The sequence below is a fragment of the Tursiops truncatus genome, chromosome 8, assembly GCF_011762595.2.
Source record: "Tursiops truncatus isolate mTurTru1 chromosome 8, mTurTru1.mat.Y, whole genome shotgun sequence".
In the NCBI taxonomy this organism is placed as follows: Eukaryota; Metazoa; Chordata; class Mammalia; order Artiodactyla; family Delphinidae; genus Tursiops; species Tursiops truncatus.
Genome location: NC_047041.1, coordinates 101,657,332 through 101,683,649, shown reverse-complemented (window position 1 = coordinate 101,683,649; position 26,318 = coordinate 101,657,332). Strand labels below are relative to the sequence as shown.

Genomic DNA, 26,318 nt, shown 5'->3' with positions numbered 1-26,318 from the left:
AGGAGCCAGGGGAGGGCCTGATGCCACCGTGAAGAGCAGAACACGCGGCCTTGGGGTCAGCAGGCACTGACCGCCCAGACCGTGGGCAGGCCACTTGATCTAGCAGGCTCTTGTCTTGACCAGGGCCATCGCTACCTGTAAAAGGGTAAAGCTTTGACTAGAATGCATCAATTGTTTTGATTAATTTCCCTGCAGGTGGAAAAACGAGGTCTATTAAACAAAAAAGCAGAAACACAGAAAATGATAGTTCTTTATTTTGATAGTTGAGGGGCAAGTTATAAAACAGACAGCACAGAGCTTTGTGACTGCCTCAGGTAGGCAATGAACACAGAGATGAACAATGAACAGGCAATGAACACAGGGATACAGAAATGTAAACAAGACAAGGCTTCCAGAGAATGTTAGTTCATGCTATACACCTTCCAGAATACAGCAGCTCCCACAGACTCTAAAGTAAACTAAAACGAGAGTCTTCCAGAACAATCCATACACGTTCTGAGGGAGGTCAGAGAAGGCTCCTTCCCTGCATCCGGGGACTGTGCAGTCGCTGCTCCTTCCGGGCAGGAGAGGCCAAGGCTGGTTCCGCCTGGGCTTTGGCTTCACGGGGCAGCTTCACCTGCTCTGTTCTGTGTTCTCTTTCGAGTGTGCCTTCTCGTTCTTCGGCAGGCTGGCTCCAGCCCCTGCCCGTCGTTCCCTTTCGACCCACACCCCTTTCGTGTTCTTAGCAGGGAGCCCAGCCCAGCCAAGGGAGCCTGGCAGAGTCCCTCAGGTGGAGCCAACCAGCCCAGGGGTGGCTCCCTCCTTAGGTGCGCAAGACCCAGCCTCGCCATTTGCCAAACATTCAGAAAAAGGGCTACAAATGTAACTTGTTAACCATCTAATACTGTCCTCCCTCCAGAAGTTTCTGACATGTCTGGTTATTATTCTGTCCCAATTTTTTTGTTCCCGTCCTAGGGTTTTTGACTCTCCCAGGAAAAGAGCAGGCCTCGCAGCCTGGCCCCGCACTCTTGCTGTTACTTCAGGCAGTGGACTCTGGGCGCATCACAGACTCGTCACCCCAACCGGCTTACCCCTGCGGCCGCAGCTGGACACCCCCCACCCCGGATCTCCGGAATGGTGAGTTGTTCCGCAAAAGGTCTGTTATCAGGAGGCTCTCGGTCACCCTGAGACTTGCCTTCAAAGGATGTGGGAGGGAGGCAGAGACACGGGGAGGGAAGAGCAGAAGATGTGACGGCTGTCCCGGCAGAAGAGGGAGAACAGAGAGCAGTACAGCCTCCTCCAGGCAGGGCTGGAGGAAAGTCTTAGGTTAAATATCTCAGGAGGTATGAGGGGTGGGTCAGGGCAGCCACCCCAGAGCCAAGGCGCAGAGGAGGCGTGAAACGTCCAGGATAAATAGAACTGCGTGGGGAGGAGAAAAGCCAGCTCCACCCTCTCTTAAAACAGTCGCCATTGGCACCAAAAATATATATTACTATCTGTACATATGTCATCTTTTAAAAAAGGAAATAAAACCTCCTTGGCACCTTGTAGTTGATTTCTTAAAAATGAGGTGATATATGGCAAGGCCTCCCGCGTGCGCGCACGTCCACGGCTGTGCACACGCGTGCATCTCCCTGTCGAAGAGCAGCGCCCTGCAGCGCCCCTGCAGCCCTGAGCGCGAGGAACATGGCCGGGCGGGCCGCCGCCAGCTCCTGCACGGCTGTTGTTTGCAGGGGTGCCCTCTGCCGGGGCGCCTGACTCTGCCGTCCACGGGGGACCAGCAGCCCCCTATCCCCCCGCTGCTCCAAAAGCAGAGGACGACAGGATCGCCCTCACGTACCTCCTCTGGGAAGGAAGTCCTGTCTCTGGACCCGAGCTGCTTCAAATCGAAGGCAGCCCTGGCCCGCCCCGCCCCGCCCCGCCCCACAGTTACACATGTCTGCCCGGGCTCAGAGTGGCCTCTGCCCCCCAAACACCGACGCAAATGCGAGCAGAGGTCAGCACCGGCCCGAGCGAGCATGCGTGCCCACGGGCTCCACGCCAGGTCACCGGCGCTCAGGCAGGAGGCCGCAGAGGGCGGGCTGGCCGGGCGGCAGGGAGGCGGCCCTCGCCTTCTCGGGGCTGCCCAAGTCAGGGCACCACTGCTCAGAGGTGGTGACTGCTCTGCAGCAGGGAGGTGACGGTGTCCTGCAAGGCCACGGCCACCTTCTTGGAGGTCTTGCGCAGCAGCGGGCTGTCAGGGTGGCGCTCCTTCAGGTGCAGGACGTGGCCCTCCTGGCTCTCAGATGTGCAGCCGCACTCCTCGCACACGTACAGCTTGGCCCGCCGCTCCTTGTATGCGTACTTCTGCTGCACGCCGTGGATCTTCTTGAGATGAGACTCCAGAGAGCAGCGCTGCGTGAAGGCCTTGTCACACAGGCTGCATTTGTAGGGCCGCACGCCTGCGGGGAGGGCAGTGCCGGCGTCAGGGACCCGACTCCGTGGCAGAGGAGCGCCCGGAGGCCCGCCCGACTCCAGCTCCCCAGCGAACCGCGGAGGACGTCTGCCCAGAGCTCCCAGGCCCCCCAGGGCCCAGGACAGCAGCACGGCGGACGAGGCCGCGGCCTCCGCCGGGCGGGCTCCTCTTACCAGTGTGGGTGCGCACGTGCCTCTTCAGGTCAAAGGTGTCGTTGAAGCCCTTCCCGCAGTAGGTGCAGAGGTGCCTCTTGACGTCGTTGTGACACTTCATGTGGCGATTCAGCATGCGCTGGTACGTGAAGGCCTTCCGGCAGATGTGGCAGGTGAACAGGTCTCCACTGGGAGTGTCCCCCAGAGTCACCTGTGGGCGAGGACGGGGTTTGTGACGGACACCCAGGAGTTGGGGCTGCAGGTGGCAGACTGCGAGGACACACACACCAGCCCCCAGCCACGTGAGGAGGGCGGTGCCCACCCCAGAGGCCACACCTCTGTGCCCAGACCTCCCAGAGGTCTGGTGGTGGAGCTGGAAGGAAGGTCCGCCTCCTGTTGGGCTCCTGAGTCTCTGTGCAGGGCCGCCACCCAGCCCCTTCCTTACCATCTGTGGCCATCTCCCCACAGAAACAGCCCGATTCAGTAACTCTACCTGTTAGAAAGTCCTCCCTTCACTGAGCCCAAACCTTTCTCTGTAGTTTCTGCCCTCTGTTCCCATTCTAAGCCTTAGGACAGGGAAGAGTGCCCACGACGCGGTCTCCGTGCAGCCTTCCCAGGCTGAGGCCACCGCTAGGAGCCTGGAGTCCCCTCGCAGGCCAGCCCCGCCCCTGGCCTTCCTTGAGCCTGACGTGGTCTGGTCTGAGTCCCTTTGCCACCCTGATGACTCTCTTGGTTATAAACATTTTTCATTTTCTTTGTAATTATGGAACAGCTGTTCAGAAGTGGAGACGTGGCCTCAACGCCCTACCTCTGTGAATGTTCAGAGGTTACTTGTGCTTTGTGGTGGCCTTGTCGCTGGCCACTCCTCCCAAGCTCCCTGGGCACCGGGCGCACCCCATCACCCCATGCCTTCGGGCACCGGGTAAATGCCTTGCTGCTAGCTAAGCAAGCCCTTTGGGGTCAGGACTCGCTCCTCTGGCACATCTGCTGTCCTGTGCCCCCTGCTCGCTCTCTCCACGCGCTCCCTAGCCACTGGGATTAAGGGGTGGGAGGAAGGGCCCTCGGGGATCAGGGGCACTGTGTCAGCTCCCCAGCCAACCGCCCAGCACATGTCTTGGCGATTCCCCTCTGGTTACAACATGTGGCCTCCGCAGTTAAGAGAGGCGGGAACAGCACTGCACGGCCAGTTTTCTTCAGTCTTTTGGCTCATAGGAAAGCTCCACGGGAGCCCTTCCTCTAGATGACTGCTTCCAGATCCCGGAGATTTCAGGAATGCAGGCCCAGCCAGAGACAGCCCTGCTGTTCGCACGCTGGAAAGCAGGGGCATTCCTGTGAGCTCCTTCCTGCCTCTGCTGCTGAGCAGGGGGCGCTCACCAGGCCCCGCCCCAGACGCAAGGCTCCGGGATGGAAGCACACACTTGGGCGAGGCGGAGACTGCCGCCGGGCACCTGCGCAGGGAGTCGACCACCGAGCAGACTCCAGACCTCACTCTCAGGCGGCGGAGACGCAGGCCCAGGCCAGCTTGCAGAGCCAGGCTCACGCTTCCCCGCTTCTCCTAGGACTTCTGTGTAAAGAGGTGCCTCCCCTCAAGACCCGAAATGAAGCTAAACAACCCCCAGAGAGGACTCCAAAGAGTTAAGCGTCTTTGGAACCTCACTGCTTCTTCCCAGCGCAGGGCATTCTCACTTCCGACCCACTTCTCTTCTTTGCCACCCCCGTCCGTGCTCCAGTGAGGTTCACTTCTCTGCAGAAACCTAGACCCAGATCCAAGGCCAATCTCTGCTTAAGTCTCATTTGTGCCACGTCTCGTGGGCTGGACCCAGGAGGATACACATGCCCCTGGCCGTTGGAGACAGCGTGAGGGTCAGTACCTTCATCTTGGTGCGCAGGAAGCCATGGTCCCTGCTCTGTGGCTCTGCCAGGCGGCTCGTGTCTTCGGAGGGCAGCTGGGCCACCACGCAGGGTCCTGGGGTCACACTATAGCTGGAGTCCCGAAGGCTCATGTCCAAAGCCAGGGGGCAAGAAGGGGGTTCGGCCACTGATGGCTCTGGCTCCCTGTAGGGCTGTGGTGGGCAGAAGCCTAGGCTGACTGGGAAGAGAAGAACAGCCAAGTGAGGGGCTTGGTGGAGAAAAAGGAATTGCGCGGGATTTCCGGAAGGTTCCCTGGCGGTTAGCTGGCTGGAACGTGGAGCCGCTGTCCCACCCCTTGCAGGCATGTGGCAGAGCAGGGCTGCCCCCAGCCCACTGCATGCCGCACCTCCCTCCCCCCACCCCATTAAGGTAATTACAGGTGACGCCAGCCAAGCTCCACGGCCCACAGGCCTGCCCGCTGAGTAATCTGTGTCTTAGCGGAACTGGGAGGACCGAAGCTGCCCTGCCAATTATTCTTCCCGAGCTGTCTGCCTGCCCCACCTGGGCCAGTCCCTCTGGATTCCAGGCCTCATCCACGCTCCTGCAGGGACAAAGGGCACCACTGGAGGCCCTGGACCCAGGGACTCATCCCTGCCCCAGAAGGGTCCCGGTGGTCTGCGCCACTCCGAGCCTCTCTTCCAGGCAGATTTAGCTGCTGGCCGTGGGGAACGGGTGGTCCTAACCCCTCTCTCCTTCCGGGTGGTCTGTCCCTGACGTTGCAGCTCATTGGGGCTCCAGGCTCCCCACTCCCGCTGGCCCAGCTTAGCAGGTGAGCAGGCCGGGTGGGGCAGGGCAGGGAGGAGGTCAGGGAGCAGCAGGTGGATGCAGCCTAACAGTCTCCTGGGCAGCCTGCCCGGCTGTTACGCAAGCCTCCCCCAGAGCAGGGACCGCTCACTTGCTTGGTCGCTGTGGCGCTTTGAGGGCTGGGCTCCCGCCCTTCGCACGGCAGCTGCAGTGATACCAGCAATACCGGCAGCCCTTTGACACGCTGCTCCCCACGGCAGACACCTCACGCTAAACAGGGCTGGAGAGGCTTGGCCCTCGTCCTGACTAGACAGGAGGGGAGCTCTCCCGAGTGACACAGAGGAGACAAGTCTCAAACCCCCAGAGCTGAGGCAAATAATCTAATGTTACGGTTTGGTCAGTATTTTTCTCCCAAAGAGGCTAAGCTAGGAACATTTTCCAAGCCTCAGAAGGAAAAATCAAGAGGGGCACAGGAAGGAAAGGATGAGTGGGCTTCAGGGAGAGGGACTTAGCAGGTTGACTTAGGGTCTCAGAACCATGAAGGCGGCCCCTGCGCCTGCAGCCCCCGGCCGGTGAGACAGTGGACGGGGTCCCAGGGAGGGGCGGCCCCCAGCAGGATGCAGCGGGCAAGGCTGGAAGCAGAGGACACAGCAATGGAGGAAGGGCGAATATGAAGGCACCCAAGTTTCGGGAGAGGCCCCCGCTCTCGCCCCCTTCAAACACAACAAAGTTCTGACGGGAAGAATGCGCCTGCCCGCCACCCAAACCCGTTCTGCTGGCACTGGCGCCGTCTGTCTGTCCGTCCGGGGACTCTAACGTGCCACCTCATTCCGGGAGTTGATTCACCAGCACCTGGCCCTGGCCTGGCCTCTCTCCAAGCCCTGGACGGCTGGACGTCAGGCCGGAGCTCTCAGAGCCCCCCCCCTCCCCCGCTCCCATCCTCCCACAGTGACGGCCGTCTGTGTACAGGGATGGGGGCTGCCAGAGGGTGGGCGTGTCAGAGTGTTGGCGGCTTCAGTTTATGCCGGATTACCAGCTATTGGAGATCCTGGCTGAGAATTCAAAACTGGATGACAATTTCCATTTCTCAATCCAGGTAGAGACAAACAGGAACCTCTACCCGCTTCTGTCTTTCAGTATCAGAGAGCGAGATCAAGGCTCCCAAAAGCTGGAGCCGGGCCTCAGAGCCTGCACCCGGAGCAGCAGAGGGAAGAGTGACAACAGGTGAGGGTTAACCGGTTTGCGCTCAAACGAGTTGTCACCCTTGGCTCCCTGCCTCCACTAGAGTGGGGTCCATGGTGAGGGTTCTGAGGACCTAAGCAGGTTTAGGGGGGGAACTGTTTCGCAGGCCTGCCTCTCCCGTTCCGCAGAAGCCCTGAGATGACAGTGCTGGGGAACCGGGGACAGGGAGCGGGCCTGCCTGCTCTGCCCCTGTGCCGCTTTTCCCGAGCGAGGGGCAGGTGAGGCCGTCAGGGTGGGGACGGTTGCCTCATCCCACCAGCCCCGCCAAACCCGTCTTCCTGCCACCCCCGGAGCGTGGTCCTGCCGCCGCGCCTATCCCTGGGCGGCACCGAGCGGCAGCGAGCAGAACTGGCTGGGCCCTGCTTGTGCTACTCTCTGTCCCCTAATTAGATGTTTCCGGCAAGGTGGCGGCCGCTGTGGCTACTCATCGCCCGCCCGCAGCTGAGGAGTGTGGCAAGGCCCTCTCCCTACCCCCTCAGGGGCTGCACGGGTTCCCTTTCTGTCGGCTCAACATGCCTCCACCTGGATGACATTGTGGGCATTGGGCCCAGAGCAGCTTCCCACCCGAGGCCTTCAGCAAGTCCCCTCTCTCTTGGATTGAAAGCTCCTGGCCCAAATACCAGACAGGGTGCCAGGTCCTACCCTATCCAAGGCCTCAGGCCAGGGCTGGGCACGAGGCCTGGCCCTAGGCTCTCTGGGGAGAGCGGGTGAAGCAGACGTGAGGACACCTAGCCACGGGCTGGGGCTGCTGCCGACCTGGAAGCGGCAGGGGGGCGGCGGGGGAGCCCAGTGTGTCAGCACAGCCCAGGCTGGCGTTAGGCGGTCTTGCACCCTTATCGGGAAGGGCAGGGTCCCCTGTGCCCGTCTCCTCCGGCCCCCAGGTCAGCTAACAGGGGCCTGAAAGGGAGCCAGTGCCAGCCAACTGGCAGAGCTGGGCAGCCCTGGAAACACAACGGGCCCATCTCTCAGCCTGTCGTTTCCATTCTGTGAACGCCAAGTTCTTCTCTCAGGCAGGATCTTTCCCCCCTTTCCCAACCGTTCCTCATACCGCGTCCACAGTGAAGTTAACCAACCCCGTGCACCTCAGCCTCACACCAGGGTGGACGCTGCAACCGGCGGGGCCGTACTGAGTTTGCGTCCTTCCTTCCCTCCCCCCCGTGCAGCACGGGGCTGGCACCCCTGTGGGACGCCACACGATACTTGCTGAGCATGAAGAGAGTTAAAGAAGAAGCCTGACATCAACAATGGCCGTGCTTTGCTCCCGTCCTCCCTGTGCCCAGAGGACTCGGCCTCACCTGCTCTCTTTCTGGGACAAACAGTCTGGCAGGATTCTGCCTCAGGTCACCCAAGCTAGGGACAAACAGCCTGGCAGCTTGGGTGACGGCACCCTGTGGGACAGCTAGGAGTCCCATCTAGCCCACCGCACCCATCCGTGGGCTGGCTGTCTACCCTCCCAGCCTTGCTGCCCTGGAGAGCTCGGCAGACGCGTCCCTCACTGCCAGCACTTCCCAGGAATCAGAATGATCACCGTCAGAGGCATAATCTCTCCCCAACTCCACTCCCTCGCGCCCCTACATGTGTACTCTGGGGCCCAAAGCTGACTTTCTCAGCCTTTCTAACTCGGCCCAGAAAGAGCTGCCCAGGTGCCCACACTGCCTAGTCAGAGCCAGGCTGAGGACGCTCCGGTCCCGCGCACCTCAGCCTGGCTGCCCCCCTGGGGTAGGCATGTGCTGCTGAACTGGCAGAACGGACTGCAGACGCTCCGTCTGAAGTGGGGAGGTGGGGGGGGCGGTTTTGATGGGGGGTAGGGAAGAGGCCCCAGGATGCTCATGGCTGGAGCATGTCATTCAGCTTCCAGGCCTGGTCTGCCCTCCAGTGCCTTCCTGGCCTTTTGAGATTCCTCTCAGCAGGGGCCTGGAGAACCCCGCTTCCTCCCCGTTCCTCCCCGTTCCTGGAGCTTCCCCTTAGTTCCAGGAGATGGAATTTAGCCCCTGGGTACAGGGGCCTGGGTTCATCGTCAAGAAACCAGCATCTGTCCCTGCACTCCACAGTCAATAATGACACAACGAAAGAGAAATGCCAGGGGAGATGGAGGGCAGGGGCTCGAGGGCCAAACAGGTGGCAACTTAACCATGAACCCTTTCAGTGCTCCCGGCGTGAGTGGTGCCGTTGCCCACCCCTGCAGCCTTCCAGGCCCTGTGCCCACTTCTGGGCTTTTCCCTCAGCTTTGGGAGGAGAGTGAGGCCCAGGGGACTGAGGGTGGGAAACCTCTAGAATTGTGCCTCAGAGAAGAGGCTGGAGTGCTGGTCAGACTGGGGCCCTGGAGTCAGAGCTGCCAGGCCGGGGCCCAGGATCTTCAGTCAGTAAACACTTTCTTTCCAGGCATTCTTTGCTGCTCTAAGGGTCTCAGAGGGCCCTGGCGGGAAGGTCAGACCTCAAACGCTTCATTCCCCAGCCCTCCCGGTGCCTCTCCCAGTGGGACCGGATGGGGTCAATGCTTACTTGGTCACAACGTGCTGAGTCTGTGAGGTGGGGTGAAGGAAACGTGCCCAGCCGGCTCTTAGGGTCACGGTCGGCTGGTGATGGAATGGCCCAGTCAGGGGACAGGCCACCACAAAACACACTCCCCACCCTCTAGCCATCTGAGGCACCCGAGCGTGGCCCGAGAACATTCCCTTTCTCATTTCCAAAAACTGTGGGAAAACTCTCTAGTGGGCCACATGGCTTTGAGAGGCAAAAGTAAGCTCTCTGACTTCTACTGTTTGCTTGAGCCCACAGGACTCTCCCTGGCAAACCGTCACCTGCACCTCCAGGTTAGACCCCATCCTACATCCGGGATGATCCTGCAGAGTGAGCGGCTCCCCTCACCTGGACAGCAGCGGCAGGTGGCACAGACCATCCTGTGCCCCTGATGGGACAGCCCCTGGTGCAGGTCTCCCCCGCCACTCCCACTATGGCCACCAGAACTGTGCTGGGGAAAATCACTAGGATGCAAGGAAGTCAATGATTTGAACCAACGGAATTCCTTTGTCCTTTGTAAAAGTCAACACATGATCTGTTACTGATTGGGATGTGAAGTAAAACTAAAAATAACAGCACACTAGTCTCGAGCAAGGCTCCGCTCACCTTTAACACAGTCCAAGTCCGGTTTATCAGATCCCAAGGAGCAGCTAAGCAGCAAGTCAGACACAGGTGAGGGAGGAGGCAGGAGCAAGGAAGGGGGCTCGCGTCCCTCACCCCCTCACATGGCCCTTCTGGAGGTGGAACACCGATCACTAACTCCCCAGGGAACTTGGAGAAGCAAGAAACTATACACAGAATCCTGGGCCCACACCCTGATCCGCCTCCGGGTGTGGAGGCAGCGCACTTCCCTTTCTGTCTCAGTTTCCCCATTGGGGTCATCAGGACTACTGGTGCATTCCGACCTTTTAAGGAGGCTGTAGATAGGGGCCTAGGCACTTGAGATAAGGCTAAGCTGTGAAACACCCCACCAGCCCTGTAGGCCGTAGGATCCTGACGGTCGTCAGGCCACCACTACACCCACAGTCTCCAACAATTTATTCAGGACAGAAACCGAGGCAAGAGCCCTCACAGGGCCCCTCACCGCCCTTATTTCACCACTCTCCTACAGGGCCCGGGGCGATGCAGGGGGAACATGCAGATCAAAGGTCAAAGTCGGTTGGTTAATTACAACCTCTCCCCCGTTGGAGGCGCTGGGCAGAGTGTTCAGCGCATCCCGCGCCCCACCCCCAAGGCCTGGGGAAGGGGAGTTCCGAAGGAAACTGGCTCCCGACCAAAGATTCTGTTAGGGGTGGGGGAGGACCGAAGGCGCAGAAGAGGTCTCGGGGCTAACGTGGAAGATGCTCCTGGAGGAAGAAACAACTGGGGTTACTCATCCAAAGTTGACTCCCACGCTGTCAAGGCGTCTTCCGAAAATGAACTGGGTGCCCCAGCTTCCCCCGGGGCTGCTCCCTGGCTGTGGGGTGGGCTCCTTAAAACCCCTCTCAGCTCAGTGGTGTCCTCTGCAAGGTCGAAGGAGGCGCGTTTCTAACAGAGGTGAGAGCTGATCCCACCTTTGTCTTCAGGGCTAGTGGGGTGCAGCTCGGCGCCTTCCCCACAGTCTCGCGCTCCCCACGGCTCGGAGCTCCTGCCTGCCCGACCCTCACGGGGACCTTCTGGCAGCCAGTGTTGTGGGTGAGAGGGAGAGATCAATGAAGGTGGCTTCAACTCTGGGTCTTCTCTTACATTTACACAAATCTCAGCAGAAACTCCAGCTCGCTCCCTGCCCCCTGAAGTGGCACCGCTCCAGTGCCCTCCTCCCGCCTCATAAAAGTCCCGGCTATCGGGATTTACTGCACGAGAGTGGAAGGTTGCCTGAGCGGTGACACACCCCGTTGCCTCCCCTGCGCCGCGGCTCGGACCGGTGGAGGGGAGAGCGGCACCGCGCGGGCCCGCGCGCCTCGGACAGGCCTGCCCCCACGCCCCGCCGGGGTCCTGGGAACGGCTGTCGCCCCCACCTGGCAGCCCCCGCGCCCACCCCCGCCCCCGCCTGGCCGCTCCTTCCGCCGGCCCTGCCCTCCCCTCCCCCCGCGCCCGGGGTCGGCCGCGCCGCGGGCTAACGGGGCAGCGGCCGCTTAAACATTAAATCGGGCGCCCCAGCTGCGCCGGCCGCCGGGCTCCGCGCCACTGCGCCCCGCACGCCGGCCGCTCGACGGGGCCCCGCCGCCCTCTCGGCGGCGCGGGGTTCGGGGCGCGTGGACTGGCCGCCTCACCTGGCACATAGATCTCTCCGCGCTCCTCGTCGGGGAGCTCGCTCCAGTTCCTCCTGCACGTGGAGACGCACGTCTTCTTCACTAGAAACGCACGAGGCATTTTCGAACCCTCCTCGCCGGGTACCGGCCGCTTCCGTAACTAGAGCCGGAGCCGTCCCACCTTTCCCTGGCCGGGCTGGAGGCGGACGGGGGTGGGGGGGGTGGGGGAGCAGGTCGGAGAAGAAGTCGCCAAAGCGTCCCGCGTTGCGCCGGGAGGCCGTGCCCGGGACGGCGCGCGCCCGTTTCAACTCCGCGGAGCTGTCGCCGTCCTCCGTCTGAACGAGGTCCCCTTCAGCCAGATGCACCGGGCGGCGGGGGAAGCGGCAGGTATGCTCCTCCCGGCGCGACTGGCGTCCCTCGCGTCCGCTCGGGAAGTCTTAAAGTGCGAGCAGGACGGACGGGTTCACGCTTTATTGGCTCGCAGCGGCGTGTGTTGGTGGCTGGGGCGGGGAGGGGGGGGGAGCTGATCTGAGCTAATTAGCTTGGAGTGGCCCGGGGAGCGACGGCGCATGCGTTGGGAAATAACGGTGACAACCCACCTATTTGTTACCTGTCGAACCGGTTTCTATTCCGCTGCCGGTGAGGTGGCCTCGCGGGCTGGGCGGGGTTGCCGGGAGGGGGCGGGCGCAGGGCCCCCAGCACACGGCTGCCCAGCCGGCCCAGCCGCTGCCCGCCGGGGACCTCCCAGCTGGAGTGCTAGCGTTCGCCAACCGGAGTTTCGGAGTTTCGAAGGGAGCAGAGGAGGGGAGGGAGGGGAAGGGGCAATGTTATTCGGCGCTCGCACGCTCTAAGGGCGATGAAGTGGAACTCGCCAGACTGGGCCCGGCCCGGCGCGCCCCGGGCGCCTGGGGAGGCGTGAAGCCGTCGGGCGGGACTGGGCGGCCCGGCCCACACTTGTTGAACCGGGCCCGGGCCCAGGCGGCCCCGGGCCCCAAACGCCTGGCTGAGCAATTCGTGGTTCAGCCCAGAGGGAGGTATTTGTTGGTCGCCGGCACCGTTCGGAAAGGCACGCGGGGCCGCAGGAACGCGCAGGCCGGTGGGCGGGCAGGCCGGGCCTCTCCGGGCCGTAATACAAAGCGGAGAGCCCGCCTTCTGGCCGGGCAAGTGTGGAAGGTTTCGTAGAGGAAAGGGCGTTTAAACCGCTCCGAGTCCACCGTGACCCCGAAAGACCCCAGCGCCTAGTCACTGGGGCTTACACCGCCGCCCCCCGCGAGCCCTCATCTTTGTCCCAAATGGCCGGAGTTCAGGTGCAGCAAGACTGGAGGTGAGCCGAGGGCAGAGGACCAACTTACTTTGCCTGGCCGCAGCCACGGCAGTCAGGGAGCTCATGTCGTGGCCCCAGAGCCCAGCCCTCGCCGAGGCGCAGCCTGGGACCCCTCACTCCAGCCATTCATCACGCTCTGCCCAGGCCCAGGACCCGCCTCCTGGACGGAGGCCCCATCCTCCTCAGAAGCTGCGGAGCACTTGCTGGCCTCCATGAGGCACAGTGACTGTGCCTCTTCAGCCACTGGGCTTCTCTTACCGGCTGAACTAGTAAGGGCTGGCATGGGACCCCTCCCTCTTTTTAGCTCGCCCCCTTCCCCCGTGGAGTCCCTACCACACATACACCTTTCTCACATATTAAATGTTTGCTGGGACAGATTAGGAGGAAATGAATCTGATAAGTGAATTCACACAGTTCAAAAGTCAGGAGTCAGAAGGGAGCAGCCTGCTCATGGTGGACTTTCAGGCGTCTAGTGGAAGAAGGTAGTTTTTCAAGGGGGAGGCTTCCAGAGGCCCTTTACGTGCCCCCACTGGACTTCCGTAGAGCACTCCCTGGGTGGGTGGGGAAGGTGTGGACTTTGGGGGCAGATGGGCCTCCTTCTCTGCTCCTTCCTGGAACCTGTGAGTCTGGCCAAGGGGCTTTCCTTTCCAGGCTGTATCCTCGTCTGTCACCTGAGAATCGCATCATCTACCTCTTGGGTCCACGGTGAGGATGGTGTGAGCTCTGGCAGGGGCACTAATGTTTGCCCCCTTCCTCTTCCTTTCCCAGGCTCTGCTTCCGTTGTCAACCCTCCACTCTTACCCTGGACCCTTCTGTTCAGTTGACATTAAGCGAGCACCTGCTACTTGCTTGTCTTTTTTTTTTTTTTTTTGCGGTACGCGGGCCTCTCACTGTTGTGGCCTCTCCCGTTGCGGAGCACAGGCTCCGGACGCGCAGGCTCAGCAGCCATGGCTCACGGGCCCAGCCGCTCCGCAGCATGTGGGATCTTCCCGGACCGGGGCACGAACCCGTGTCCCCTGCATCGGCAGGCGGACTCTCAACCACTGCGCCACCAGGGAAGTCCCTTGCTTGTCTTTTGAATATATCCTGGGCAAATAAGTTTGACTAACACTGCCTTGGAGAGAGGTGAATTTAGTTCATTCACCCAACAAATATTTATTGAGCACTTTGCTTGTACCAGACCCTGTCAGGGCCTGGGACACAGTAGGGGCTTCGTGGAAACTCTGATGAAGTTTCGTAGATGATGCTGGACACAGGCAGTCTTTCTCATCGGGGGAACAACTCAAATGTCTCCACTTGTGGAAAGAAAGTTACACAGTGTACAGATCGAGGCCCCAGGAGGGAGGGATATTCGTCCACACTGCCCACTGCTATATCTCCAGCATCTACAGCTGTGCCTGGCACATAGTGGGTTGTCAGTAAATATTTGCTGAATGAATGAATATCCTATGTTTCTTGACTCATGTGACCCATTCAGCCTTTTATGCTCCAAATTTGCTAGAGACATAAATACGAAGCAAATTTCTTTCTTATGAGGAAAGCTATACTGCAAGTTCAGTGTGATAAAGGGCAACTAACTCTCAGAGATGGGGGCTGGGGCATGGAGAATGCGACTATCTGAAGGGCCAGTGACAAGCATGTCATCCAAGCACAGAAACCCAACGTTGCCACTTTTGTCCATTTGGAAACCAGAAATCCAGATTTATGTGTGAAATCTACCAATTTTTAATTAATTAATTAATTTATTTATTTATTGGCCACACTGCACAGCTTGCAGGATCTTAGTTCCCTGACCAGGCATCAAACCCGGGCCCTCAGCAGTGAAAGCGCAGAGTCCTAACCACTGGACCACCAGGGAATTCTCCGAAATCTACCAGTTTTTAAATGTTGACTTAGCTTTTTTTAAAACATGGAATGAGTCAAATAAAATACATTCGTGTGACAGATTGGACCCGTGGGCTGCCAGTGTGTGGCCTGTGGTTCATGAACCAGACAATGTGTGTGAACTTGGGTGAACACTGAGCTGAACTGTGAGGTCCATGAGGGCAGGCACCTTCTGCTCTGTTCACGCAGTGCCAGTTCGATATCGTTCTCTCCCTCCTTAATTCAGTCAACAAATATTCATTGAACACCTACTCTGTGCTAGCACTGGGTATCCTGTGATGCAAGGCAAACAAAGAATAAGGAAATGATTAGTGTGTTGCAGGACATTTAACTAGTGATGGGGTGGTGAGAGGGGCGCTGAGATCTGAACGAGAGGTAGGGGCCAGCTGTGCAGGGCAGGGAAGAGGCTGATCCGTAAATGCATCAGGCGGCCCCAAGGCCCCAGAGCAGGAGTGAGCGGCGCCTGTGTGTGTGTGTGTGTGATGAACCGAAAGGCGAGGGGGCTGGATCATGAGGGGATGGGAAGGTGTAGGAACTGACCCTGGAGAGGCAGGTCGGTCATGTCATGTGAGGCTCAGTGTGGTGGGAAGCCTTGGATCTGCTATGGGGAGAGGAGTGTGTCGCCAGAGCAGGGGTGCTGAGGGTGGCAGTAGGGAGACCAGTGAGGAGGCTACCGTCATAGTCCAAGAAGGAGGGGATGGTGGCCTGGGCCAGCTGCAGGCAGAGCCATGAGTGCTCATTCCAGGTGACATAGTAGCCGTGCCGCTGGTACAGTGGACAGGGGTGTGAAGGAAGCAGAACCCTAGCAGGCAGGCAAGGCCCATGTCCCCCGAAGGCTGGTGGCTGGCAGCCGCCTTTAGAGCTCGGCTCCCATCCCAAGCAGCCCAGGGAGAGCTAGGGCAGGAGTCGGATGGAGAGGTTTTGGAACAACTCCTACCTGTTCTCAGAGAAGGCTTCTGGGGAGAGCCGGGATGAGGTTGGGTGGGGCAGGGGCTTAGAAGCATGGCGGCTCGGGGCAGAAAGGCTTTTGGGAGCTGTGCTGAGAGGACAAGCAGAACAGAGCACTGGACCTAGAGTCAGGCTGCCCCGGACTCTTAGTCTCCAGGGACTTGGGCTAAGCCCCGTCTGTACGGGGGGCTCTGAGTTCCAGCTCTGCTCCTCAGAGCTGTCAAGAGATGCTGTTGATTCACTTTTGCCCAGAAGGCTAGCAGCCCTTGAAAATGGACTCAGCCTTAAAGCAGGCCGACAGTGCCCCTGGCCACCGAGGCCTCTGCTTGGCTCAAATAGTGGCCTTTCCAGCTCTGTTTGACAGTAGCCCCGTGGAGGCTGCAAAGCCCCTGACAAACTGTGACGTGCTGTGGGTGACACTGACACCTCCATCTCTTGCTGAGTTCTGTCCTGTCAGCTCCCAAAGCATCTGGAATCTTCCCACACCTCCGTCTCCACGTTTACCACCCTGATCCTTCGCAACTGAATAAAGTCCTTGGGGCCCAGCGTGCTCTGGCCCCAGCTGGCCTGACCCCGTGCTTCTTCCGTCTCACTGATTGTGTGTGTGCCCGCCACACTGCTGGCCCTCCGTCCACTGAACTGGCCAAATCCTGTTCCCAGCTCACGCCTCTCCTCTGCTGCTCCCTCTGCCCGGAAGGCTTTTCCCCACTTGATGACTGGCTCTCTCGTTACTCAGGTTTCAGCCAGATGTGCCCTCTTCCAAGAGTCCTCTCTGACTGCCCTAGCTAAATCGTTGTCCCCCCAGTCACTTCTGTCCCATTACCGTATTTTCTTATTCTTTTTTGCAGCATCTCTCTTTTAAAAAAATATTTATTTATTTATTATTTATTTGGTTGCACTGGGTCTTAGTTGCAGCAGGCTGGCTCCTGAGTTGCTGCTCCAGGGCTCCTTAGTTGTGGCTCGTCTGCTCCTTAGTTGTGGCACGCGGGCTCCTTAGTTGTGGCATGCAAACTCTTCATTGTGGCATGCATGTGGGATCTAGTTCCCCAACCAGGGATCGAACATGGACCCCTTGCATTGGGAACGCAGAGTCTTATCCACTGCGCCACCAGGGAAGTCCCTGCAGAATCTCTTATTCCATGAAATTTTGATTTGTCTTGTTTGTTCCTTTCTTCCCCAGTGTAAGTTCTGTACATAAGGGACCTCTTTTAACATCATTTTTAGTAGCTTTATTTAGATACAGTTCACATACCATAAAACTCACCCTTTTAAAGTGTACAGTTCAGTGTTCTGTTTTGTTTTGGTTTTGGGTTTTTTTGTTTTGGGCTGTGCTGTGCAGCTTGTGGGACCTTAGTTCCCTGACCAGGGATTGAACCTGCACCCTCAGCAGTGAAAACATGGAGACCTAACCACTGGACTGCCAGGGAATTCCCAATTCAGTGGTTTTTAGTATCTTCACAGAGCTGTGCAACCACCACCCCTGTCTTCCATAACATTTTCATCACCCCAAAAGAAAGACCGTACCCATTAGCAGTCACTCTCCATTCCTCCCAACCCCCGGCTCCTGGAACCCACTATTCTGCTCTCTATGGATTTGCATATTGATGTGTTCTTTTTAAAGCATCTCTGTATCCCCAGTGCCTAGTGCTGTGAGGATGGGTATCTCCCATTTTACAGATGAGAAAACTGAGACTCAGGAAACTGACTTTCCCTTTTTTCAGTGTGCCTAGTGTCTCCACAGAACTGGGATGCCCTGGGGAGGATGGAAACTCAGCAGAAAGAGAAGAAATGAGTTGTGGGCATTGAGTGGGGAGTTCCCTGCTCAGCCACTTGCTGCAGCCCACACCTGGGCCCTCTCGGCTGGGAGGTCACTCTTGCGGGTGGGCTTGCTGACTGCAGATTCAGTGCTGGTGGTCTGAGTTCAATGTTATGCCTGGCCTGTGCCAGGGACAGTACCAGCACCACCCTCCCACAGGGGAGCAGACATCTGGGCAGGCAGGTGAAGGCTGAGGGCAGCTGTGTGAGTGGAGGGCCAAGTCAGGGATAGCAATGGGTTGTGGCCTGAAGCCCAGGCTCCACCTTTTAGGAGCTCTGTGACTGTGAGCAAGTGACTGCACCCCGCTGGGCCTCCCTTTCCTTCTCTGTGAATGGTGCCCATCCTCAGGTACCTCAGGGTGCTGTAAGCCTCAGTGAATCCATGTGGATGCTCCCACCACAGCATCGAGAACTACACGTGGGTTCCCTCCCTCCAGACCCTGGGCCCCAAGGAGCAAAGGCTCAGAAAGGCTGGCGGCTGTCAGAGGCTGAACAGGGGCCGGAGCCAGCATTGTAGTTTCTGACCCTTTGAAGCCTGTCTCCTCAACTGTAAAAGGGGTTTAATAATCATTCCTCCCTCCCTGTAAGTGATAAGGGCTGGGGATGTGCAGTTATCAGCACCCTCTGGGCCTCAGACAGGGAAACCAGACAGGCTCCTGTTACCTCCAAGCTGCCTTCCCTCCCAGGGCTGCTGTCATCCTGGCCTCTTTCATCCTAGATTTAATTAGCCAGGCAGCCCCACTCCACAGCCTTTCCGGCCGAAGTCATCACTCCCATTTTATAGGTGGGGAAACTGAGGCACCTAGAGGGAAGTAGTTTGGGATTGCCGCCTGTGAGTCAACTGTTGAGCCAGGGCCCAGAGGAGCTGGGACTGGGTTTTCCAGCTGGACTTGTCCCTTGGGGTGGATCCCTGTCTCCATCCCCTTGGCACCCTGGGCACACAGCCTCTTTTCCAGGTCTCTCTACCTCACCACTCCCTACCACCTCCCATTTGGAGGGCAGCAGGAGGGGGTGGGGAGGGGCCTGCCAAGCCCGGGGAAAGGTGAGAAACTAGTTGGCAGCGATGGCATGGGGGCTCAGGCCTGTTTCATCTTGAGAGCGGGCTAATGAGAGCCAGAGGCGTTACTCAGATCGGCGGGCTGTGGGTGTGGGGTCTGGACGCCCGCGGTTCTGTACCCTGGAAATCTGCGATCAGTGGGGCGTCTGCAGCCTGGACCCTAGACCCAGGAGGGGCTGCTAGCTGAGCCCCAGGCCCAGCCCTCTGAGTGCCCCCAAACAGCCCTGCTCCATCCCTCTGGAAGTCAAGAGTGCTGGGCTCGGGCACTGCAGACCCCAGATCTCCTGCGGCGGCAAGGCCTCAGTTTCCCGGTCCGTGCTAAGCGTGCTGTGAGCCCCGTGACCGGACAGACCCTGCCAGTCCTCACGTCTGCATCCCGTTGTTTTCCGGTTTCATCGCAGCTTGGGACTTGGCCCCGCCAGCTTTACCCTGGCCTGGCTGCCGCGACCCTAGCCGACCGTCGGCGCGGCCTCCGCCAAAGGTCAGCAGCTTCCGCCTGCCCCGACCCCGGCGCCGGCTCAGCGCCCCCAAGCCGAGCGGGTGGGGAACCGGGGCCGGCGTCGGGGAAGCGAAGCCAAGCCCTGCGGCGCCCGCCCGACCGGTTTAGCCGGGCCCACGGCGCGCAGTTCCTGCGGGCGCCCGGGGACCGCACCTTGTACACCCCCCAGCGGCCACAAGGGGAGCCCCAAGGACTCCAATCCGCGTCACCCCCAGGGGCCGCGGGCGGCTGGCGCAGGGTGCGCCGCGCCCGGGCGCCGGCGCGGGGCGCGCTGGTTGCCATCCTCAGCAGTCTGGCAGGCGCGGGCGGGGCCCGGGCCGCTGTCCGCCGGAGCGCCCTGAGATTGCAGTCCGCACGCAGTGGGGACCCTGGCATCCGGGAGCCCAGGCCCACCCAACTCCACCGCCAACGCCTGGGCCTGCGGCGGTTCCGGGAAAGGGGGGCCTGCGCACAGCGGGACAGTTAGCCCCAGCGAAACCAACAGGTCTTCACCTGCCAGCAGGGAGGGCGGGGGGGCGGCGGCCCGGAGGGCGGGGGAGGCGGTGGCCCCGTTACGGCCCCGCCCCCGAGAGGGACCCGCCTCAGTTCGGCCGCCCACGCGCCGCGCGCCCCGCCCCACCCCGCCCAGCGCCGCCAGCCCGGAAGTAGCCGGCCGGCCAGATCGCCAGCGGCCGCTGGGTCAGGCAGGGTGAGAGCGGTCAACCCGTTACCGCGGGCGCTGGGGCGGTGCTGTGGCTTCGGTACCGGCTGCAGGCAGGCGGCCTAATGAGCTCTCGGCACGCACCCCTGCGCTAGCTGCCTGCCCGGCACCCCCGCCCCTGCTAGCCAGCCCTCCTCACCCCGGGGACCCTGGCGGCCCGCCCTAGCGTCACCCCCGAAACCTCTGGGTTTCATCTCGGGACCCGGCTGCGAGGTCCCCGCTGGCCTCTGCGCGTGGCCGAGGGCGGTTGGATCTGCTAGGCGGCCCTGGGGTGACAGTGGCCCCTTCGGGGTTGGCGCAGGGGCTCGCGCGCCCTCTGGCGGCCCTGGGGCCCCGCGCGTCTCCAGGCCGCACGTCTGATCCTCCCTCGCTCTTCTGCAGGGACTTGCGTGCCTGACCATGGGACCCACGAGCCGGGAAACCTGGGCCCAGCGCCTGGGCACCTTCCGGGCCAGCCCGTCCGCCTTCATGGCAGGTCCTGAGGGTGAGGATCTGGGTCGTCACCTGCTGAGCGACCTGAGGAGTGAGAAGCTGAGCGAGCCAACTAAGGTAGGCCCTGCGCGTGACCTGTGTCCTGGCCCACGTGGTCCCTTCAGCCTGCCGTGACGTGAACCTCAGCTTCGTGATTCCCACCCAGAATCCCCTATCCCCAGGTTTCCTTGCTGGCTCTGAGCTTGGAGTACCCAGCGCAGCTGTGGCCGGACGCTCCTGCGGCCGAAGTAGCCGCCACCTCCTTGTTGGATACCCTGGTCCTTCTACCCCCGCGGCCCTCGGCTCTGCGGCGGCCCCTTCTGCTGGCGGCCACCACAGCCTTGGCGGCAGGAGGTGCGTTGGGCCCCACCTCAAGAGCCTCCCGCCGGCTCTTGCCCCTGCTGCTGGGCTTGGCCTCGGGCCGCGATTTGGGGAGAAGCTTCGGTCCTGCCTCGGAACAGCGGCCCCTGCAGGCCACAGCGTGGGAGTGCCTGCGGGAGCTGGAGAGCTGCAAGCCTGGGCTGCTGGGGGGCTGTCTGGGGCTGCTTCGGGGCCTGCTGGGGCAGGAGGCCGCTGTACAGCCACTCAGCCTGCTGCTGGCACTTGCCCTACGAAACGCCTTGGTGATACAGGCCAGGGCCAGGGCTGGCCTGCAGGGCCTGCTCGTGGCTGGGGGCTGTCCCACCGAGGGTGGTCCCTGGAACTGGATGCTAGCTGAGGAGGGTGATGCCCACCTTCAGCCCCAGGCACCCAGTTGGCCAGCAGCTGAGGAGGGGGAGTGTTGCCTTGCCATGCTGGAGCTCAGTCCTGAGGAGGCCCGGGAGCTGCGGGCTGCCGTGGCCCAGCTTCTGGACATCTCCTACCTGCTCACTCCTGTGGCCCAGGCCCAGCTTCTGTGGCTGCTGGGCTGGGCCCTGCGGGGTCTTCGGGGACAGCCACCAGTGCTCTTCAAGCCACAGCTGGTACGGCTGCTGGGCACAGCACAGCTGACGCTGCTGCACGCCGTCCTGGCTCTGAAGGCGGCCTTCGGTGAGGCACTGTTCACAGCCCAGGATGAGGCCTTGCTGCTTCGCCGGCTCACCTTGGCTGCCCAGCACCCGGCCCTGCCCCTGCCCGCCCATCTCTTCTACCTGCACTGCCTCTTGAACTTCCCTGAGAACTGGCCGCTGGGCCCCGCAGGCGAGGAGGCTGCCCCGCTATTGCTGGGGTTCCAGCTATGCCGTGGCCTCCTGCCCAGTCTCCTGCATGACCCGATGGCCCTGCTGGCCCGCCTGCATCTGCTGTGCCTCCTCTGTGTGGAAGACGAAGAAAAGGAGGAAAAGGGCCAGGATCAGAGCCCCCGGCAGTACCTGGAGGAGCTACTGGCTGGCCTGCGGCAGAGGGCAGCCCTGGATGGTGGCCCCCGGGCCTTAGCCACTCTCTGCTTCCAGGCCTCCTACCTCGTTGCTCGCTGCCTGGCCGGGCAACCTGTGGTGCTGACACCCTTGACCCACGGACTGGCCCAGCTGTACCGAGCCCGGCCTGCACTGGCTCCCCATTTCGTGGATCTCTTGGATCGGGTGGGCCCTGAGCTGGGGGAACCCTTAAAGGTGGTCTTGCGGCAGGAGGTGGTGTCCAGGCCAGGCAGGGATGAGGCCCTTCGTTGGCACCTGCAGATGCTGGCAAGGGTGGCAGATGGGGATGCCCAGAGTGCCACCCTTGGCTTCCTGCAGGCTGCAGCTGCTCGCTGCACGGACTGCGGCCTCCAGCAGGCCCTCCTACAGGTCTGCCGGGCCCTGCTGCGGGCAGGTGTTGGAGGAGGCCTGGCGGACTTGCTGCAGGCCCTGGCCAGGCAGCTGGAGGACCCTGATGGGCGGGACCACGCGCGCCTCTACTACATCCTCCTGGCCCACCTGGAAGAGCCCAAGCTGGGGGTGGCCCTGGGCCCCTCCCTTGCCGCACCTGCACTGGCCTCTTCACTGGTGGCCGAGAACCAGGGCTTTGCTGCAGCGCTGATGGTGCAGGAGGCCCCAGCCCCGATTCGGCTAAGCATGGGTCCCCACAGAGCCAAGGGCCCGGTCCCAGTGCTGCAGCTCCAGGTGGAGGTGCTGGAGCAGGTGTATTCTCTGGAACTGCGCTTCCGTGTGGAAAGACAGCTCTATGCACCCTTGGGGGCTGTGCACGTGCCGTGCCTGTGCCCCGGCCGCCCCACCCGCCCTCTGCTGCTGCCTCTGCAGCCCCGACGCCCGGCTCCCGCGAGGCTGGCTGTGCGCGCCCTGTACACCACACCCAGCGGCCTCACCTGCCATGCTCACCTGCCACCCCTGCTTGTGAACTTCGCTGACCTCTTTCTGCCTTTCCCCCAGCCCCCCGAGGGGGCCAAGCTGGGCTTCTTCGAGGAGCTCTGGGACTCCTGCCTGCCAAAGGGCACCGAGAGTCGCTTGTGGTGCCCTCTAGGGCCACATGGGCTGGAGGCCTTGGTGTCCCGCCACCTGGAGCCCTTTGTGGTGGTGGCCCAACCCCCGACCAGCTACCTTATAGCCATCCGTCTGCCCCCAGACTCGCGGTTGCTGCTGCGGCTGGAAGCAGCCCAGGCAGACGGAGTGCCTGTGGCCCTGCGGACTGATGACTGGGCCGTGCTGCCTCTGGTGGGGGACTACCTCCGGGGGCTGTCAGCGGCTGGCTGAGCCCCAGGGCTGGCACAGGTAGGAGCAGGACTGCGGCCTTTGCAGGCTCTTGCCCAAGAAGAGCTGCTGAGAGCCAGGATACAGCCCCGTAGCTCCTTTCTGTAAAAACAAAACAAAAAGCCCCCTATATTTGCTAAGAATCCTCACTGGTTTGTTTTCTTTTGGGCCCTGGTTGGGGGAAGGCACAGTGGGATGAGGGTCAGAGGCTCCAGGAAAGCTTCCAAGCTAGGAACCCGCAGACTGCAGGGCATGAAAGTTCCTTCCTGCCCGGATATACTAGGATTCTCTAGAATCCCTGCCCAAGAGGCAGGAGAAAAAATATCCACATCTTTGCCTCCCAGAGAGGGAAAAGCCTTGCTCAAAGCCACCCAGCAATTTAGGAATGAGAGTGAAGCTGGACTTGGGCCTCCTGACCTGTGAGCCAGTGCTTTTCAACTCCAGAGGTTTGCAGGGTCTCTGCACAGGGAGCTCAGGCTAGATAGGACGAGGGACCAATGGGCAGAAACAGAGGAGGCTGCAGTGGCCTGGTGGCCCCTTCCTCTAGAGCCCGTGAGCCACAACTACCGAGCCCACGTGCCACAACTGCTGAAGCCTGCGTTCTGCAATAAGAGAAGCCACCGCGATGAGAAACCCACACACCACAATGAAGAGTAGCCCCCACTCATCGCAACTAGAGAAAGCCCGCGCAGCAACAAAGACCCAACGCAGCCAATAAATAAATAAAGAACGTTACTCATTAAAAAAAAAAGATTATAGAATATTGTATCCAACAAGAGAAGAATACATGTTCTCAAGTGCACATGGAACATCCACTGCGACAGACCACATTTTGGGCCATAAAACACACCTTAACAAATTTAAAAGAACAGGAGTCTGCTTTTGGACCACAATGGAATTAAAGTAGAAATCATGACAGAATGACAGCTGGAAAATTCCCAAATATTTGGAGATTAAGCAACATACTTCTGTATAACACATGGGTCAAAGAAGCCCCATGGGAAATTTTAAAATATCCTGAACTAAATGCAAATGAAAATGCAACTTGTCAAAATCTGTGTGATTCAGTGAAAGCAATACTTGGAGTGAGGTTTGTGGCATTAAATGAATATATGAGAAAAGAAGAAAGATATAAAAGTCAATAATCTAACCTTTTACTTTAGGTTACTAGAGAAAGAAGAGTAATATGAGCCTACAGCAAGTAGAGGAAGATAAATAAAAATTAAAGCAGAAATCAGTGAAATCGAAAGGAGGAATTCAGAGAAAATCGACGAAACCAAAAGCTGGTTCTATGAAAATATCAGTAAAATTGATAAGCCTCTAGCTAGGCTAACTAAGAAAAAAAGAGAGAGCACAAATTATTAATACCAGAAATAAAAGAGGGGTCATCACTACTGAGCCCATGGACGTTAAAGGGATAATAAATATTATGAACAATTCTATGCCCACAATCTGATAACTTAAATGAAATGGACCAATTCCTTGAACGACACAAAGTAACAAAACTTACACAAAGGAAAATAGATAATCTGAATAGAGCTATCTCGAGGAAGTGAATCAATAATTAATAGTTATAATGGTTAATACTGTATATTGTTAACATAATAATAGATAATGTGAGGTGACACATATATCAAATCATCATGATGTACACTTTAAATATCTTAACAATTTTATTTGTCAGTTATACCTCAGTAAAGCTGAAAAAAAAATTTCTTAAAATGAACAACAACAAAAATTAGTGAAAATCTCCTAAAAAAAAAAAAAAAAGCAACAGGCCGAGATGGTTCCCTGGTGAATTCTTCTTGTGAAAAAACATTTCAGAAAGAATAACAATTCCTTACAATCTCTTCCAGAAAATAGAAGCAGAGGGAACACTTCCTAATTCATTCTATGAGACCAGCATTATCCTAATACCAACACCAGATAAAGACATCACGAGAAAGGAAACTACAGATCAATATCACTCATGAACATAGGTGCAAAAATCCTCCACAAAAAAATATTAGGAAATTGAATTCAATATACATAAATGTATGCTAACACTTTAAAAGAGTAAACAATGGAAAGATGAACTAAAATATTTAAAAGATCACATAGGGCAGGAGAGAACTGTTTGCAAGGAACAGGAATAGACACTAGGTTTCTCTAAATAGATCTTACTTTGTAGTTTGATTTTGGAAATGTAAATAATCACATAAAGTAAAAGTAAATCTTTTAGGGCTTCCCTGGTGGCGCAGTGGTTGAGAGTCTGCCTGCCAGTTCAGGGGACACAGGTTCAAGCCCTGGTCTGGGAGGATCCCACATGCCGCGGAGCAACTGGGCCCGTGAGCCACAATTACTGAGCCTGCGCGTCTGGAGCCTGTGCTCCGCAACAAGAGAGGCCGCGATAGTGAGAGGCACGCGCACCGCGATGAAGAGTGGCCCCCGCTCATCGCAACTATAGAAAGCCCTCGCACAGAAACGAAGACCCAGTACAGCCATAAATAAGAATCAATAGATTTTCTGAAAACTATGGCCTACAGGCCAAATCCAGTCCACTTTTTTTTTTCAGCCCACTGTGTTTTTGCAAATAAAGTTATATATATATATAAGCCATGCTTATTTATTTACATATTGTCTATGTTTTTTTTTTTGTTTGTTTTTGTTTTTTTTTTTTTGCGGTATGCGGGCCTCTCACTGTTGTGGCCTCTCCTGCTGCGGAGCACAGGCTCTGGACACACAGGCTCGGCGGCCATGGCTCACGGGCCCAGCCACTCCGCGGCATGTGGGATCTTCCCGGACCAGGGCACGAACCCGTGTCCCCTGGCATTGGCAGGCAGACTCTAAACCACTGTGCCACCAGGGAAGCCCTCTATGGCTACAATGACAAAGCTGAGTACTTGTGTCAGAGAACAAATGTGAGGTTCACCAACCTCTGCTATAGATAAATAATAATCAGAATGTACAAGGAAAAAAAGAGAAAAAGGATCTTGTTTGTAATAGAAACAATATAAGCTATCTAGGAATAAACTTTAAAATATGTATAAAAGAAGAAAACCTCACAACCGTACGGATAAGACATAAAAGACATAAATAAATGGTATTATGTATCTTATGCTTGGTAGAAAATGAAAGCAAAATTCTATTCAATCTGTCAATACCCTCCAGCCAAAGACCACCAGGCACACATCTGTAGTTATTAGTTTTGCAGTGTGGGGTATCTCAGTAAGAAGGGATTAGGAAGGATTTCTAGGATTTGGGCTTGTGTTGGGGATATGAGGGAGGGTTTAAAGAAGTAGGACTTTTCTCTGGATTGGATGCTGTCAGCAAGTGGGAGTATTTCTGTGATGGGATATGTTAACAGATCTTAACTATACGGAGGCTAAAGCTGCAATTGGTAAAGTAGCAACAGAAACTTATATTATCCAAGATAGAGGGATTTTCATTATTTTTGTGTGTTGGACAATATTTGTGTCTTTGTCAGTGTTCACATGATTACAGAATGATCTTGTTTTTGTTTTGATCCTTCACATCACAGAGTGACCTTGTCTGATGTCTATGTTCTGTGAAATTGTTCATGTTCAACAGAACACCAAGGCCAGCTCCTGGATGTCCGAGGATGCTTTTCTCTTTCTCAAATCTATAAATTAAATGCAATTTTAATGTTAATTACCAGTTACGTATGGGTTCGTTTTATGAGAGTACTTCCCAAAATCTATTTAAGTTGGGTATCAGGACAAA

At 58.2% G+C, this 26,318-nt stretch overlaps 2 protein-coding genes across 8 annotated transcripts; one reads left to right on the top strand and one right to left on the bottom strand.

Moving 5' to 3' along the window:
• Positions 1–232: 232 nt before the first annotated feature.
• Positions 233–11,389, bottom strand: OVOL1 (ovo like transcriptional repressor 1). 4 transcript variants are annotated; one of them, XM_033861092.2, is made up of 4 exons: positions 11,256–11,389; positions 4,458–4,675; positions 2,608–2,797; positions 233–2,420 (listed from the first exon to the last, which is right to left on the bottom strand). In XM_033861092.2, the coding sequence occupies exons 1-4, from the start codon at positions 11,353–11,355 to the stop codon at positions 2,125–2,127; spliced, it is 804 nt and encodes a 267-aa protein (XP_033716983.1). In that variant the 5' UTR covers positions 11,356–11,389; the 3' UTR covers positions 233–2,124. The 4 variants fall into 4 exon arrangements, with proteins under 4 accessions (XP_033716983.1, XP_033716984.1, XP_073665262.1 ...); XM_033861093.2 differs by lacking the exon at positions 11,256–11,389 and adding an exon at positions 9,610–10,871; XM_073809161.1 differs by lacking the exon at positions 11,256–11,389 and adding an exon at positions 4,875–6,239.
• A 114-nt stretch (positions 11,390–11,503) lies between these two features.
• On the top strand, positions 11,504–26,246 carry AP5B1 (adaptor related protein complex 5 subunit beta 1). Of its 4 annotated transcripts, XM_073809160.1 has the most exons (4): positions 19,319–19,449; positions 19,843–20,010; positions 20,115–22,616; positions 23,143–26,246. In XM_073809160.1, the coding sequence occupies exons 2-3, from the start codon at positions 19,861–19,863 to the stop codon at positions 22,596–22,598; spliced, it is 2,634 nt and encodes an 877-aa protein (XP_073665261.1). In that variant the 5' UTR covers positions 19,319–19,449; positions 19,843–19,860; the 3' UTR covers positions 22,599–22,616; positions 23,143–26,246. The 4 variants fall into 4 exon arrangements, with proteins under 4 accessions (XP_033716976.1, XP_033716978.1, XP_073665261.1 ...); XM_033861085.2 differs by lacking the exons at positions 19,319–19,449; positions 23,143–26,246 and adding an exon at positions 11,504–11,621 and having other exon boundaries at positions 20,115–22,738; XM_033861087.2 differs by lacking the exons at positions 19,319–19,449; positions 23,143–26,246 and adding an exon at positions 18,966–19,245 and having other exon boundaries at positions 20,115–22,738.
• The last annotated feature ends 72 nt before the right edge of the window (positions 26,247–26,318 follow it).

Excerpts from the sequence above, each read along its gene's own strand:
- AP5B1 (XM_073809160.1), top strand. The coding sequence starts at position 19,861 with ATGGGACCCACGAGCCGGGAAACCTGGGCCCAGCGCCTGGGCACCTTC. Across the intron at positions 20,011-20,114 it reads AGCTGAGCGAGCCAACTAAG|GTTTCCTTGCTGGCTCTGAG; the intron begins GTAGGCCCTGCG and ends CCCTATCCCCAG.
- OVOL1 (XM_033861089.2), bottom strand. The coding sequence starts at position 4,802 with ATGCCTGCAAGGGGTGGGACAGCGGCTCCACGTTCCAGCCAGCTAACC. Across the intron at positions 2,798-4,457 it reads TCCTGCGCACCAAGATGAAG|GTGACTCTGGGGGACACTCC; the intron begins GTACTGACCCTC and ends CCTCGCCCACAG. Across the intron at positions 2,421-2,607 it reads GCACGTGCGCACCCACACTG|GCGTGCGGCCCTACAAATGC; the intron begins GTAAGAGGAGCC and ends CCCTCCCCGCAG.